Genomic DNA, 15,517 nt, shown 5'->3' with positions numbered 1-15,517 from the left:
AAAAGAAAGTGAGACATCATAGATACAGAGAACAAACTGATGGTTGCTGAATGGGAGTGGATGGGATGAGGGGCGAGGTGAAAAGGTAAAGTGATTAAGAAGTACAAATGGGTAGTTACAGAATAGTCATGAGGATGTAAAGTACAGCATGGGAAATATAATCATTAATATTGTAATAACTATGCATAGTGCCAGGTGGGCACTAGACTTATTGGGAGGGATCACTTTGTAAATTATATAAATGACAACCACTATGCTATACACCTGAAACTACTACAAAGTAATATTGACTGTCAACTGTAATTGAAAGAAATAAAACACCCGAGATCTAGGTGGCAGGTGTGCCCACTGCTGTGAGGGGGTGGCTTCTCCAAGGCCCTTCTCTGAAACTTGGCTCCCATTATCCTCGTTTGATCACTCCCTCTGTAACCTAGCTCCCACCTCCACCACTGTCCTTGTCTCACGGATGCCTTCCACATTCTACTCAGGCCCCAACCCTCCACCCCGGGCCATTCCCCCACCTTTCCTATTCCTTGTGGGCTCGGAACCCCTGCTCTGGGCCACTGTGACTTCCCCGACCCCCACCCCCCATTGATAACCTTGTTCTGCCTGACCTTTAGGACTGAATTATTCCAGAAGGGAGAGGAAGAGGAAGAAGAAAACTTTCCTTATTTTCAAACTATATGCATTTTCTGCTGGCTCACAATTTTCATAGTGATTATCTTTAATGGCAACTTATGTAATATTCTGTGGTCTATCTAATCATCTTTCTGCTTTTGAACATTTAAGCTGATTCCATTTTTCCCTTTTATGACTGATTCTGGCATGAACAGCTATAGTACTATCACACTGTTTTTTCAGTCATTCTTAGAATGATTTTTCTTTGTGGTTTTTAAAAAAAGATTTTATTTGTTTATTTGTTTGTTTTTAGAGAGAGGGGAAGGAAGAAGAAAGGGAGAAAAACATAGATGTGAGAGAGAAGCATCCACTGGTCACCTCCCATACATGCCCCAATCAGGACCGAACCCACAACCCAGGCATGAGCCCTGATAGGGAACTGAACTGGCAACCTTTTGCTTTGCAGGATGACCCCAACTAACTGATCCATACCGGTCAGGGCTCATGGTGTGTGTGTGTGTGTGTGTGTGTGTGTGTGTGTATAACAGCTTTATTGAGATATCACTCACATACTGCTTGCTATAGGCTGAAAGTTTGTGTCTCCTGAAAATTCATATATTGAAATCCGAACTCCAGTGGTAATGGTATTAGGCCATGGGAGCTTTGGGAGGTGATTAGGTCATGAGGACAGAGCCCTTATGACGGAGATGAGTGTCCTTATAAAAGAGGCCCAGAGAGCTGGCCTGCCCATTCTGCCATGTGAGGATGCAGCAAGAAGGCACTATCTGGGAACCAGGAAGTGGGCTCTCATCAAGAGACCAGATCTGTTTGTGGCTTGATCTTGGATTTCCCAGCCTACAGAACTATGAGGAAAAAAATCTCTGTTGTTTATAAACCACCCAGTTTGTGATATTTTGGTATAGCAACCTGAGCAGACTAAGACACATAGTATGCAATGTATTGATTAAAAGTGTACAATTCAGTGGCTTTTAGTATATTCAGACTTGTATAACCATTCCCACAAACAACTTTAGAACATTTTTATTACCCCACAAAGATATCCCACTCCCCTTATAGAGCTATAGCTTGTAATAAGAAGGCTGGAAGTAGGGTGTGGCTGAAATGGGCAGCCCTGGCTCTTGGCTTACTCTGGTGACCCAGAGCTTAAGATGAGCTCTGGAAGTCAGCCAGCTCTCAATGGCTCTCTGTCATGGCAACCTATAGGGAACGATCCATGTGGCAGTGGCAGATGCAGGCCAGCTCCTGATTCAGAAAGCTGGCAGGAGCAAGGAGGCACACAGGACCCAGGTCCACAAATCAGTTTTCCCATGGGGAACCAGGCCTGCATCGTACCTAGGCTGCCTTGAAGCTTGCTTTTGCTAAAACTTCCTCACCCTGAATTGAAGCAGAAAATGTTTACTGCATATCTTTAAAGTAACTTCCTAAAATCTGTGCTAAACCTCCCAAAGATGGAGTGTAACCAGTTCAACCACTTTTCCCCTTGCATTAGCAACATTCTTTCCTTTGTTATCTGTAAAAGGTAATCACTTAAAGTGAACCTGTGCATAGTAAATGAGGACCATACTGGATATAATGTGCCTAGAAAAGCAATAAAAGTCTGTCCAGGCAAGGGTCGGGGCTCTCTCTCACTTAGAGAGTGGCCATGCCGTCCCTTTTTCTCCACAGGACTTCTGCAGTCTGCGTGAATTTGCTTGTCACATCCATAACACACAGACCCCGCTGGTCGGAGTCCACATCAGCAACCTCTCATTGGCCTGCTGAGGATGTTCCCACAGTCCTTCTCCAGCTTCCTTTGCAGAATCCTAACCTTGGCTTCCCTCAGTGGGGACAGAATGAGGGAAGAAGGACTGCTCTTTGTCTTACTTAGGCCAAAGGGCCACTTCCACCTCCCATGGGGAGTTGGAAAACAGATGTGACCCCACTGTACAGAACTGAGTCGGGGAACTCCAGCCCAGAGGGGTGATGGTAGGGAGAGCCCCAGAGTCCTTGTATCTTTGGTCCCAGGGCTCACACCTTGAAAGTCATGGCTTTTCTTCTGTAAAACAAGAACAGATTCTTAGTCATTTCAGCCCTATGAAAACATCTAAGAGGGTCCCTGAGAGCAAAAGCCGAAAAGAAACAGAGGGAGCAAGTCAGTGAACACTTGTCAAGGCTCAGAGTGCCTCCCACAGGTGAAGGGTGCTCCTTGCCAGCCTCCAGTACTAAGGACAGGACAATGGTGGGAGGTTAGTCAAGGTTCTGCTTCTATTCAGCAAGCTCTTATCCAGCACCTGTGTGGGGTACCAGTTACTGTGATGGACTCCGGGAACCAGACAGGAATGCCCTGATGGGGTTCACAGACTGGGAAGAAAAATGAGCCCCCACACACCTGTACCATAAGACAAATGTCAAGAGCAAGTTAAGAAACATACTGCTACAGGGTTTAAGGAAAAGAGAAATCTACTTCAGTATATATTCCGGAGTAGGTGACATTTGAACTAAGCCATTAAAGGGGGTTAGTGTTTGGATGGTGGGACTTGGGGAAGGGTGAGCATGGAGATGGGAAAGAGAGAGAAGGCTGGGACAATAATCTGGTCCTTGAAGTGCCACCCCTTACCCTTTCTGAAGCCCTTTAGGAGATAATCCAGGATTGATGAGGGAGGGGAAGGAAAAATCAGTCATCAGAAGGATCAGAAATTGGGTTTTGGACTCAAAGGCAGGAGCCCCCGTGGTGGTGCCTGTGAGAGCAATGGGACATGTGCATTGAGGAGGCAGGGGCAGAGGGCAAGTGGCTGGTGCTCTGCACTGTGGCAGGATCCAGATTCCCTCTGGCTGATGTCTCAGGGGTCCGAGGTGGGAGGTAGAGAATGATTGCAGCTTCTGATTGCATCGGGAGTGCTATCCCCCCAGGGATCGCAACTAGGGGCGAGCCTCCTAGTTGGTTTCAAGGCCAGCCAGCTGCTGGTCTCACTCACTTTGCAGGTGGGGCCAGCAGCCCAGTGACCTAGGCTTAAGTGAGTTTGGAGGTCTGAGTGGGGCTCCTGAATGTCAGGGTGTGAGCAGCTTGGCTGAGAGCTAGGGAATCAGGGTCAAGCCACTGGGGAGGGAAGTTGCTGGCAGTCTCTTGGTCTCCACGCTGGAATGAGGGGGAAGTGATGCATGCACAACAAGGGACAGCATGAGGGATGGCTGGTCCCAAGGAGTTAACTGGGACAAAATATTACCCTTTGTAAACTGTCTCCAGAGGGAGGAGAGCCCAGTGAGCACTTCTTGTGACTTAGACATGTTAAATCACACACTTTCTCAAATGAAGTCACTGCATTCAGACAAATGCAGAGACATGCAGAATTCATATTCATAAAAACCAAAGAAGAAAACAACCCAAAGAGAAAAGAATGCCTTGCATGGGAATGATAAACATCAAATTCAACAAGATGGTTATCCCTGGGGTGAGGAGGGGGGGTTCTATTTTATTTGTAACATTTTGGTTCTTAAAAAAATTTATTTTCTCACCCTTGCTGGTGTGGCTCAGGAGATTGAGTGCCCACCTGCAGACCAAAAGCTCAGCGGTTTGGAACCGACTGGGGTACATGCCTGTCTTGCAGGTTGGACCCCCAGTTGGGGGCGTACGAGAGGCAGTCAACTGATGTTTCTCTCCCTCTCTTCCTCCTTTCCCCTCTCTATAAAAATACATAAATAAAATATTTAAAATTTTTTTCTTAATTTTTTATTGTACATTTTCCATTACCATTTCTCTCCCTTATATCCTCTTCCATCTCCACCTACCCTCCTGTCCTCCAAACGTTTTGAAATAAATGTGACAAACTATTGAGACAGACAGAGCTGGTGGTTGGGCCAGACAGATTTACTATATTATAGTCTATGATTTTCTGGTGTGTTTGAGATATTGCTAAAAAAAATCGAAGGGTAGTACTTCAGGAAATAGGTTGGGGTGGGGACTCAGTACATCCTGGTGGGTGGCGGGGCTGGGTAGGAACAATGAATGGCCAAGTGTCTGCGATCAGGTAGAGGAGGGATGGGCAGGCAGACCCACCCAGGCTCCTGAAGCTGGCAGGGGGCACGAAAGGAGGTGCCAAGGAGTAAGATCAAGGTATTGTCAGAGTTAAAGGCTGCTGTCAGTATTGTCCCTACGTTCAAGGAAGTGAAAGCGCGGGAGAGCACTGAGGGTGTGTGTGTAGAGGGTGTGTGCCCCGTGAGCCTTATGGGACGTGGCAGCTCCGGGTAGGGGCCCAGCTGGGACGGCAGGCTCTCCTTTGACCAGCTGGCCACCAGTCTTGCGGGAATCTTGCGCTGGGGAACAATGCTCCAGGTAGACTCTCCCCTCACCCGCTCCTGCGAGGGTAGCCTGACTCCCTGAAGGGGCCCCTTGCCTTTCACCAGCCTGTGCTTCCTTTTTCCCCTGCACATCCGGGGGAGCTGCTTACCCAGCGCTGCCTGGGAGCTGTGGCCTGAGCCCCAGAGAGCCTCAGAATTTTAAGGGAGGTGGGGGTGGGATATTGGGCTTTCCATATTCAGAGGGACACGTGTTGGGGGATGGGATGGGGTAGACAGTGTGACTGAGAGACTAAAGGGAGTGGGTTTGTTCTGGACAGCCTTTTCTGGACCCCAAATGCCTACCCATCAGAAGAGCCAGGCTGAAGGCCCAGAGTGAAGGGAGGGGCTCCACCTCACAGTGCTTACTTGCGATGGTCCAACTGGGGACCATGAGGCTAGGTAGAAAAAAGTTTTTGAGACTGTGATGACCTTGCTGGCTCTGGGGTTTATTGTTTGGAGGTTTGCTATCTTCACGGCAACCCCCACAACCCCACACTTAGCAGGGTGGAGACAGGCAGAGGTAGGGGTCAGGACTTCCAACTTTAGGCAAAACAACTCTGGGGCCCTGAAGGAGGTAGATAGAGGCTGCCATGGCATCTCCTCAGTCTGTCCTGGGCAGAGCCAGGAACCCACACTGGGCACCTCCTCCCCTCTAAGCCTAGACTCTGATCCTGAGACCTGAGCGGGTATTATGAAAGAGATATTCCCCTTGACACATTTCTGGGGTTCCTATTTCTCCTTCCTCTTTCCCTTCCCCCAGGTCACTCCTTCCCTATCCCCCCTTCTATGTGCATCGTGAGAACCTAAGATGCTGGACACAGTGACTCCCTTTTCCCAGGACTCTAAGAAGCATTGCTCACTGCCCACTGCCCACTGCCCAGGACATGGGATAGCAGCCCATAGTGTGCTGAGATTCCTGACCTAGGACACAGGGTCTATTTAGGCATTTTGATGGAGACCTGGGAAGGGAGGGCTGTAGGAGGGAACCTGCAGGACTAAACTCTGTAACCAAGCCCCTCTCTTTGTCCCTTTCCAAACAACTTCATCTCCCTCCCTCTCTGTTTCTTTTTTCTCTGTCTCTCTGTGTCTGTTTTCATTGCTTTCTGTTTATCTCTTCTTCTCTTTTTCTCTTTGCGTCTTTCTTTCTCCCCATATCCCCCTCTGCCTGTCTTTTTTATTCTTCTGTTGCTATGTTTGTATTCACCTCTATGTTTCAGTCTCTCTATTCTGTCTCGCTCTCTCCATGTCTTTACTCTCTCTTTGCTTCTGTTCTTCTCACTCTCCCCCTGAAGCTCTCTGTCTCTCCCTTTCAGTTCCCTTTGGGGGTCTGTTTCTCTCTACTTCAGTCTTTTTCTGTGTGTACTTGCCCATGTCACCGTCTCTCTCTGCCACTCCCCTCCCAGGCTGACCACTCTTCCTGGCCTCCTCCAGCTGTGAACGGCTCAGCAGGGCAGGAGCCCCAGAGGCAGCTCCCAGAGGTGCTGAGTGGGGCCTGGGAACCACCTCCAGAGGATGGACTGCCTCTGCTCACCGTCATCACCGCCATGTTTGTCCTGCTGGCAGTCTGTATTGTGGTGGCAGTCCACTTTGGGCCAAGTCTACACCAGGGCCGTGCCAATCTCCCCACAGAACCACCAGCCCCAAAGCCAAAGGATGGCGTCTACCTTACCCACTGGCGAGTGCTGGGCCCTGAGGACAGACATGAAGACACCCAGGAGGGCCCTCCTGTCTCTAGCTCCTGCCTTGTGCCAGGTGGACCTAAGCTCAGCACTGATGAAGTCACATATCTATAGGAGGGTGACTTTGGAAAGCTGGTGTGACCTGGCTCAGAACAAGAAACTGAACAGAGAACTAGGGCAAAAACAAACTGGGGCCTGGGTGTCAGTCAGAGCTTCGGAAGGACACATATAGACTAAGCTGGAGCTGCCCTTTCTGCAGAGTACAGAGAAAGCCTTGTGTGGACAGGAGAAAATAAAAGAAGCTTGAAAGCCCAGCCCAGACATATGCTATGTCCAGTCCCTGTGCCCAAGGCTGCCCTTACAAAGCTTCTTTCTCTTCTCCAGGGACCACCAGCCCCCTGAGCCTCCTTCTCCGAGTCCCCACCCCTCCTCCCATCCCTAATCTTCTTTCCTTTGGGTGTCAAGGTAAGTTCATCTTGGAAGATTCCACCACTCAGCCTACCTTTGTGCAGGGATGTCAGAGGCTCCCTGTCAAGGCCTGCTGCCCCAGTGCCCAGGTGCCCATGAGATCCAGCCAAGGAGTGCCAAGGCAAAGGACCCAGGGCTCTGCCTTCTCTGGGACTCAGGAGAGGAAGGAGAATCTGTTGCCCTTCACTGATCGGGGGACATCCTTTTGACTCTCAGGGCCCAGGACTTGCTAACAATTTTTAAGGCCCTTGCAAACCCCCAGGCACCAATTATGGCTCCCCAAATTGGCTTTGAATGGCCCCCAGTCTCTTGGGGCAAGACTCTGCCTTGCCTTCCCACGATGCGATGGGGGAAATTTGGGAGCTCTCGTTACCTTCCCCTCTCTGTGTGCATGGGACTGTTGGAACTAGCCTAGTATTTACCCCAGGACATTTCCCAAATCCTGGTGGGGAAACAGAAAGAAAAAAATGAGGAACTTCATGGAGCTTGTTTGCAGGAAGAAAGGAGTGGAGAGAAGACCTACAGAAGGAGGGACATGGAGGTTGGGAAGAGGCTGGAAGCCAGGAAGGCAGAGCTGAGCCTCCCAGTGGCTTCCTGGAAAGGTACCTTTTTCCCTGACACTTCTGAGCTTCATTTATGTGCAGTTAAGAACATGCAGACAGACATTTATGGAGCCACCTCTGCGTGCTTTACCCTGGGGAATAACTGAAGGAATAACAAGTCAACCCTGGGGATTGCCCTCGGTGAGACCCCAGCAGTCAGGGAAGCTGAGAAATAACAGAAGGTAAAGAGGAACAGAGATGGGGATTATAATGTGTGCAGAGGACCAGCTTGCCACCTTTGAGCTGATGAGAGGCAGCTCTAAGGTTAATAGCTGCCCTTCCTGGAGGCCAGCTATGTGTTGGGCACTGGCTTCCTCCATGGGCCTGCAGATATTGTACCGTTCACTCCTCATAACACCTTTGGGAAGAGGAGCCACTGTTATCCCCATCTTACAGTTGGGAATATTAAGACACCCAGGTGGATACGTGTACTAAGTGGTAGAGAAGGGTTCAAACCTGGGGCCACCAGACTCCACAGCCTGAGCACCATGTTGCAGGCCAGATGGGTGGGGACAGTCATGTTGGGGAGGCCCTTGATCCTGGTCTGGCTTCTAGCTATAGGAGTGACTGGTGTGATGTGGGAGGGTCCTCAGGGCTGGAGACAGAATGGCTGGGACAGCTGGGGAGAGGAAGGGACTATTTCCCCTTCACTCTCTTGGCTGTGTCGTCCTTAGGGGCAGTTGGTTCCCTCTGGCCAATGTGTGTCTGTGTGTGGAGCCCTTCTCTACAGCATGCTGTACTCAGATGTGCATATTGAGCATTTGTGTCAAAAACAAAGGTGGGAGGGAAGGAAGGAACAAGTGCTGGGTGGAATGAATGGAACTGGTAGAAATGGGCTGCCTCCTCTCCCAGATGGGGGCAATTTTGCCACCAAAGTGTCACTGCAGTGGCTCAGTTCTAACAGCAATAGCATCCTTATGCCATAAGGCATGGCAGGTGGCTGGCTGTGCTGTCCCCCAGAGTATGTCCCACCTCTTCACACAAACCCTCTTCCCCCGTCCCTTTGTGGGCTCTCTCATCTGGGCATGTTTACTCAGTGCCCCCTGCATGAGCAGCCCCTTACCCATGCATGGTCATGTGCCCCCCACAGCATTGGTATGCTCCCTCAGGCAGCCCCTGGTCTCTTCCTGCTCCCCACCAAGTCCCCCATTGGAGACAAGGGCACTGAAAGGGCAGGTGGAGGGGAGGGTACTGCCCAACCCTCTGCCCTCAGCTTGCCTGTCCACACTGAACTGATACCCACCCCCCCCACCACTGCCCTATACTGGGATGAGGAGGGGTGTGAAGAAGCATGTCTGTGCAAGCTGGTTTGGACACTGCAGATGATAAATGCCAGTAGCTTGTATCAGTCAGAGTTCAGCCAAAGAAAGGTGGCACACTCAAATGTGTAATGTGAGGAGTGTTTAAAAAGGAGACCATTTAGAAAAGGCAGGAATAAGGGAACCAAAGGTGACAGTGAGTATGACAGGACGCCCCTTGGTGGGGAGCCATACCTCTGCTGGGTCTGAAGGGCCAGGGGGAGGAAGCAGTTCATGGGACCTAGAGAGACACAGGGTTCCTGGGCAAGTTTGGTCAAGACATGCAGACAGTTCATAGTGACCTTGACACCACAGAGAGGGTGCCAAGGTAGGCAGGGCAGTAATTATGACCCCATTTCATAGATGAAGGCACTGAGACTCATCTTGCCCAAGGTCCTAGGACTCATCTTGAGATGTCAGGTCCTTGTACCTTCTTTGAGATGCCCCTGGGGGAGGAAATGGCTTTGCTGAGTATCTAGCCCCTAAAGAAAGCCCCCAATCCAGAGAGTCTTGGGGATTTCTGGGGGCTCAGACGAGCTGACCCTGGGCCTCAGTAGACATCCGTGCGGAGCGGGAGAGGCTGATCTGTGCTACTGATGAGGAGCTCGGGCTCTTGGTACAGCGTGGAAGAGTCAGGCATCACCGAGGTTCTTGCACTATCCACAATAACCTCCTCCTTTTCCTCCTGCTTCAGGTGCCTGAGAATCTCCTGTGACAGGGAGAAGCTGCTTCCCTCTGCAGATTCTGGAATGCAGGTGGGGAGTGGAGTGAGAACCTCACACATTCCCACTCCAACACACCCAGAGAACTTGCTGGGCAGATCCGTCAACTCTCCCTCCTCTCCTTCCTACTCTCCCTCCCCATCCAGCTCATGGAGGTTAGAGTTTCATGGATTCCTAGAGATAGAAGTGGTTTTAGAGATAGTGGAATTCTACCCTCTTGCTTTTAGAGATAATGCTTAGAGAAGGGCAGAGACCTGCCCGAGATCATGCAGGGAAGGAGTGTCAGAGCTGGGACTGCAGCACTTCTCGGTCTCAATTCTTGGCCTGGGCTCTTTTGCTTCCTCTACTTCCCTAGATGAGGTGAGGAGCCCCTAGAGCCTACCTTTTCATGTTCTACCCAAGACCCATGGTCAAAGACCTTAGAGCAACCAAGCATCCCAACCTGGGGAGGTGGACCTCTCTAGGGGAGGAAGGGGCAGGGCTTGACTGCCTGACCACTTGGGAAGTCCTAGGGCGTGAGGCTGTCATTATCTCCTTCTGACCCCTGGAAGACCCCTTACTCCTCCTGCCCTCCAGACTATCATCAGTCCCTTACCCTGATAGACGATGAGGCGACAGTTTTTCCGATACTCAGGGGCATCTTCCAGGATGTCTTCAAGTGTCCGGCAGAAGAGTTTGGCCTGCTCAAGCCGATCCTCCCGGCTAAAGGCAGCTCGGCTATCCTGGGACATGGCAAACAGGGTCTGCAAGGGGGTGGCATACTCCAGAACACAGGTGCCCACCTGGAGGAGGTGAGGGGAAGACCAGACTAAACCAGGGCAGACAGACTCTGGACCCCAGTACCCTCACAGGGACCCCACTCCCTCAGTCTGTAGAGATGGAGTCCTGGGAGGTGCCGCCCTAATGGGGTTATGCTGTCCAGTTGGACTTTGCCTCTGATACCCAACTCCAAAAATCAGGGTCAGGACTGGGTTAAATTTACCCTTCACAGATCCTCTTCCTAAGATCCCAGGGCAAGGCCCCCTGAGCCAGGTTGTCAACTGCTCTTGTTTGAAATCCAACCCGGGGGCCAGGCTCTGGGGTTCAATCCTGCTCTGGGTCTCCCCCTACCCCAAGCGAAATCCATCAGATGTTCTCACAACCTTCATCTAGGGCAGCTTTATGGTAAAAAACATGGTATACTCAGGTTGAAGTTGTCTACTCTCTCCCTGGTTCTCTGAGCATCGCTTTCATCAACTGTAGAGTAGAGGTTGTAATAGTCCCTACCCCACAGAGTGATGGTGAGGATTTATGGCGTGGTTAGATGAAGCATCTAGAGTAGCATATGGCAAGCATAAGTGCTCAGTAAATGTTACTTATCCTCATTCGGTGCTGAATCTTGATCAGCCCTGGGACTCATTGGGTAAACTGAGGCTCAGAGAAGGGCTGTACATTTTTATCAGTGGTTGGCTAGAGCCCAGAGTTCTGGGGGTCTGGGTCTGAGCCTTCCCAGCAGGACCCACCTTCCTGCACACTCACCAGTCTCCCGTTCTCCAGAAGCTCATAGATGCTGTTGGTGTAAACCCGGCTCTTGATGCCGGCTCGGTCAGCTTTCTGCAGGGGCAGCTCATGCAGGAAGCGAATGTTGGGGTCAACCACACTCAGGTCGTTAGGCACCCCACAGTCCAACGGGATGAGAATGTACAGCCGGTGGCTTGCTGTGCCCTGTAGCGTGTTGTTGTGGTGCTGATTATAACTGCGGATCCGGGCCGGAAGCTCTGAGGTAGAGAGGCCCAAGAAGACATTCTCACAAACCCTGTCTCCCAACTGGGCCATTGGTCCCCTCCATGTGTAGGTTCAACAGAAATGAGAGTCCAGTCCCCTCATACTGCCTAGGAGGCCAAGAGGGGCAGTACATTCAAAAACCCTCCCTTCCACCTACTCCCACCACCGCTTTCTCCCCCTGTCCTTTGTGCAGATTTCTGTCAGCCCCACTCCTTCCCCCCACAGCTTCCAGGGCTCTGAGAGGCAGGCAGAGCCCTGCAAGGTGACATTGCCAGCACCCCCAGGTGCACAGAGTCAGACCTCCAGCACGAGCCATTTCCTAGCAGAGGCCCAGGTGTCCAGGGAAGGCAGCAACAAGATGTGGGACAACCCGGGCCTGAGCGGACAAGTGGGAAGAGTGAGACGCCGCACAGAGACTCGCAGTAGGGTGGTCCAGGGTCCAAGCTCTGCCCTCACTGTCTCCTCTCAGATCCTGTCTTCTCTTACTAAGCTGTGTGACTTTGGACAAGTCACTTTATCTCTTGGAACCAAAATTTTCTTATCTCTTAAGCAAGAATAATGATTATCCCCTTTGTCACAGGGGTGAATGAAAAGAGAAAATACACATGAAGGGCACACAGCATGCAGTAAATAGGTATTGAAAGAATTCATGGGTGACCTTGGACAAGTCACTTGATATTCACCTGATACTCACAGACACAATAACAACATTCTTCATGCCTACAGGATTGCTTTGGGAATCAAGTGATTTGTTAGATATGAAAATACTTTGAAAAATATACCAACTTCTGGAAATGACGTGTCTTAATGTCTGTGTGTCTTGTAGATCTAGAAATGAGGACAGAGGGTGGCCCACCTGGCAGAATCAGCTTCAGGTATCCGATGTAAAAGGACCATGCCAGCCCATGGGCCACGTTGAGCTTCCTTTGTTCACAGACTGCAGAGACCTCAGCTGGGGCCAGGCACTGTGGACAGCAGGGTGGGGGTCAGGGGGCCTCCATGAAGGACAACTAGGGCTCTCCTCCTCCAAGAAGATTTCCCCACCTACTGCTGATTTTCTCCTTTCTCTGCCACTGCTGACCCCGCTATTCCAGGACATTATAGGTTTCACTCCAAGAACCAACCTTTAAATTAGTCCCACTCCCTGTACTGAGCTCAGAGCAGGTCACACTTCCTGCCACAGCCTCCACTTGGTCATACCCCCCACGTCCCTCTGTGTCACACCTGGAGGTCCAAGAGGATGTTCAGGGCCTCTGAGAGGCTCAGGAGCATAAGCATCCAAGTGAAGGGCAGGTCAGCTGGACTTGGAAGGAAGGCGATGAAATAGCAGGACAGCAGCAGCAGAGTCCCACAGCGGATGGGGCAGCCCATGCAGGCCCGCACAGCCTTCCAGTAGCTGCTCTGGTACCTAGAGGTGAGAGCCAAACCCCAGACTCCAACTCGGCTAGTGACATTCTAGGAGGGGCAGAGCTGGGGGTCAAGGGATTAAGACGTGCTGAGTGAGTGCCCAGTCACCACGGGCACTGTAGGGACTCACCTGGAGTGGATGTGGCGTAGTTCCTCAGTCAGATGGCACACTCTCTTGAGCAACAATCCCAGCTGCACGGAGGCCAGGTGGAGCGTCAGCCACCAGAGAATGTGTTTTGGCTGCTCACCTAAGTGCCAAAGGGCTACCAGGCAGATACTCAGCAAAACAAGGGCTGCCTTCTTAGCCCTGGGACCTCTGGGCTGAGGGATGGATGGGTGTAAGCTGGAGTAGGCCATCTGTGGGTACCAAGGAATCCATGCTATGCTCCTGTCCCTCTCCTTTCATTCCATGACTGACATCCTGACTGGGCACCTCTCCCCAACTGTCCCTTTTCCTGAGGCCCAGCCATAACCAGGGGCTGCTCTTAGAGACTCCCATGGGGGACAGGCTGGGGATATAGCATCCCAGAGCTCCAGTCCAGGAGAGATTTGTTGAAAACAGAACAGGTGGAGAAGTAGGCCCACACATATACTCCCCACCCAACCCCAGGAAGACCACAGGGCAGTGAAGAAAGAAGGCAGCTACCATCCCAGGCCCAGACCTGTGAGGTGCCATCCACCTAGGGACCCTTTGGGGACCTGAGCTTCCCTCTCCCCAAAATCCACCCAGAAAGGCTCTTAGCAAAGTTGAAAACCACGGTTCAGGGAGAGGGGGCAGGGCAGCCAAAAGGGATCTCCAGGGGTCTCAACCTTGGAGCTTTGGCTGGGCTGCTCCTGACCCTACCTCCTACCTCCAGATGGAAGCTTGTTTCTGGCAGTCAACAGGAAGAGAAGCCTCGATACAATGGCTCTGGCTCGCAGGGACTAAGGGCAGCCTCTCCGGGTGTAGCCTGAAAATGGAAAGTTAAAAACAAGTTGAAGCTTTCTCTACAACACTGCACCCCTGGCATCTCAGATCACAGCTCAGAGTGCATTAGGGAGGAGGGTATTTCCTGGTCTCTAGGGACAGAGGAAGAGCCCTCCTCCCAAGGCCCTGATGAGTCATGCAGCAGTCCTGGGGGGTGTGGTTGGCAAAGCTTGTGCAGGCCCCCACTCCACGGCAGTTTGCTATCCCAAAGCCAAGTTTCATAAATTGCCTCACACGCTCCTGAACCACAACCTAACACCAGCTCCCCCTTAAGCTATGCACAAGTAAACACATTCTACCGATCCCCACACAGCACTCCACACACCCAGCCTAAGGCATCACATGCTACACCATGCCGCCCTGCCTGATTATTTTTATTCTGATTTCCAGATGAGATTCTCTTTTTCTGAAGACTGTGATATCAGAAGGGAGGCGGGGAAAATGAGCAATTATTTCCTGTAAGACCAGCCTTTTGAGTAAAGAGCTTGGTAGGAGCAGAAAGCCAGCAGGGGAGTGTAGGATTTGGGCTCTTCACAGGAAGTGGTCACGCCTGTGACTTCTCAGAGAGAATCTGGTGGTTCCAGCCAAAAAGGAAGTTGCACGGATAATAATAATAAATTATACCAAGTGTTGTGCATATTATTCCACTTAATCAACTCAGCTACCCTGTCAGACAGTTATAATACTATCCCCATTTTACAGATGGGAAATCTGAGGGTCAGTGAGGTGAATTAACCTTACCACATTCCACAGATAGTAAATGAAGGAGCGGGGACTGGAAGACAGGTGGGTTGCTCCAAAGGGCAGCTTGCTTTGTGCCTTGATTTTCTGGGAAAGGGCAGAAAGTGCCAGGATCCAGTTTCATGCTTACAGTTTCTGCTGGAGTGGGAAGTGCCTCTGGCCTCTTCCTGGCAGCCTGATGAGCTGATGTGGTTTGAGGGTGGGCAGGCCTGGAGAGTGGGATCGGGGTGCCACCCTCAGAGCAGCAGCAGTTCATTCCTGCCCAGGCCGGAGAGTCCTTGCTTTGACCCTCCCCCACATCACAGTCAGACACAAGAAGACACAACGAGGCTTCCTGAAAACTCTCTTGGTTTTGAAACTCATTTCCTAAGAATGGAAGTAATTCCCTCCGTTTTCTCTCCCTTACACTTGGCTCACAGAGGGGCTCACCGAGGTGGACAAGGTCTCAGCTGTTTCACGGCCAAAGACAACGGAGGTTGCCTGAGAGAAGGCCCACACAGAGTCCTGCTGGAGGGGCCCCAGGTCCAGCTGCGTGGAGCAGCCTCTAGCCCCCAGGATCCTGCCCTGCTTTCCAGCCCCAGCTCCCGTGGGCAGCACCGCTGCTGCCAGCTCCGCTGCTCCACGCTGGTTGTCGTTTCCTCTGAAGCCTGATTCTTCTCCAAACCCTGTTCTTCCTTCCCTGGCAGAAAATCCTTTACTTGATAGGCCAGGTTGGCACTCTGCTTCAGAAGTCTTAAAAACACACACATAATCGTGGACCTAGCAATCCATTTCTAGGAATCCTTTTTATTTTTCTCCTTACTATGGAATTTATTGGGGGATGGATATTGGTTAAGAAAATCATACAGGTTTCAAGTGCCCAATTCTATGACACATCATCTGTGCACTGTGCTGTGCGTCCACCACCATTGACCCC

General features: G+C 51.2%; 2 protein-coding genes across 9 annotated transcripts; one reads left to right on the top strand and one right to left on the bottom strand.

Annotated features, from left to right (window-relative positions):
* Nucleotides 1–4,759: 4,759 nt before the first annotated feature.
* SMIM33 (small integral membrane protein 33) lies at nt 4,760–10,296 on the top strand. 3 transcript variants are annotated; one of them, XM_045827152.1, is made up of 4 exons: nt 4,760–4,948; nt 6,171–7,097; nt 7,597–7,702; nt 9,695–10,296. In XM_045827152.1, the coding sequence occupies exons 1-2, from the start codon at nt 4,940–4,942 to the stop codon at nt 6,744–6,746; spliced, it is 585 nt and encodes a 194-aa protein (XP_045683108.1). In that variant the 5' UTR covers nt 4,760–4,939; the 3' UTR covers nt 6,747–7,097; nt 7,597–7,702; nt 9,695–10,296. The 3 variants fall into 3 exon arrangements, with proteins under 3 accessions (XP_045683108.1, XP_045683100.1, XP_045683118.1); XM_045827144.1 differs by having other exon boundaries at nt 6,171–7,702; XM_045827162.1 differs by having other exon boundaries at nt 4,771–4,948; nt 6,357–7,702.
* STING1 (stimulator of interferon response cGAMP interactor 1) lies at nt 7,725–14,749 on the bottom strand. Of its 6 annotated transcripts, none has more exons than XM_045827104.1 (8): nt 14,732–14,749; nt 13,745–13,843; nt 13,024–13,250; nt 12,711–12,894; nt 12,343–12,451; nt 11,241–11,479; nt 10,318–10,504; nt 7,725–9,744 (listed from the first exon to the last, which is right to left on the bottom strand). In XM_045827104.1, exons 3-8 carry the CDS (start codon nt 13,248–13,250, stop codon nt 9,551–9,553), a joined length of 1,140 nt encoding a protein of 379 aa, XP_045683060.1. In that variant the 5' UTR covers nt 13,745–13,843; nt 14,732–14,749; the 3' UTR covers nt 7,725–9,550. The 6 variants fall into 6 exon arrangements, with proteins under 6 accessions (XP_045683060.1, XP_045683051.1, XP_045683067.1 ...); XM_045827095.1 differs by lacking the exon at nt 14,732–14,749 and adding an exon at nt 14,186–14,232; XM_045827111.1 differs by lacking the exon at nt 14,732–14,749 and having other exon boundaries at nt 13,738–13,951.
* Between the last annotated feature and the right edge of the window lie 768 nt (nt 14,750–15,517).

Source organism: Phyllostomus hastatus, unplaced genomic scaffold, assembly GCF_019186645.2.
Source record: "Phyllostomus hastatus isolate PE091 unplaced genomic scaffold, TTU_PhHast_1.1 phas_contig_150, whole genome shotgun sequence".
Lineage (NCBI taxonomy): Eukaryota > Metazoa > Chordata > Mammalia > Chiroptera > Phyllostomidae > Phyllostomus > Phyllostomus hastatus.
This window is presented reverse-complemented; position numbering and strand designations above follow the sequence as displayed.

What these genes read in the sequence shown, in the direction of transcription:
- STING1 (XM_045827104.1), bottom strand. Translation starts at nt 13,250, where the DNA reads ATGGCCTACTCCAGCTTACACCCATCCATCCCTCAGCCCAGAGGTCCC. An exon ending in ACATCCTCTTGGACCTCCAG is followed by an intron (nt 12,452 to 12,710) that starts GTGTGACACAGA and finishes TGCTGTCCACAG; the next exon opens with TGCCTGGCCCCAGCTGAGGT. An exon ending in TCGCCTCATCGTCTATCAGG is followed by an intron (nt 9,745 to 10,317) that starts GTAAGGGACTGA and finishes CCTGCATTCCAG; the next exon opens with AATCTGCAGAGGGAAGCAGC.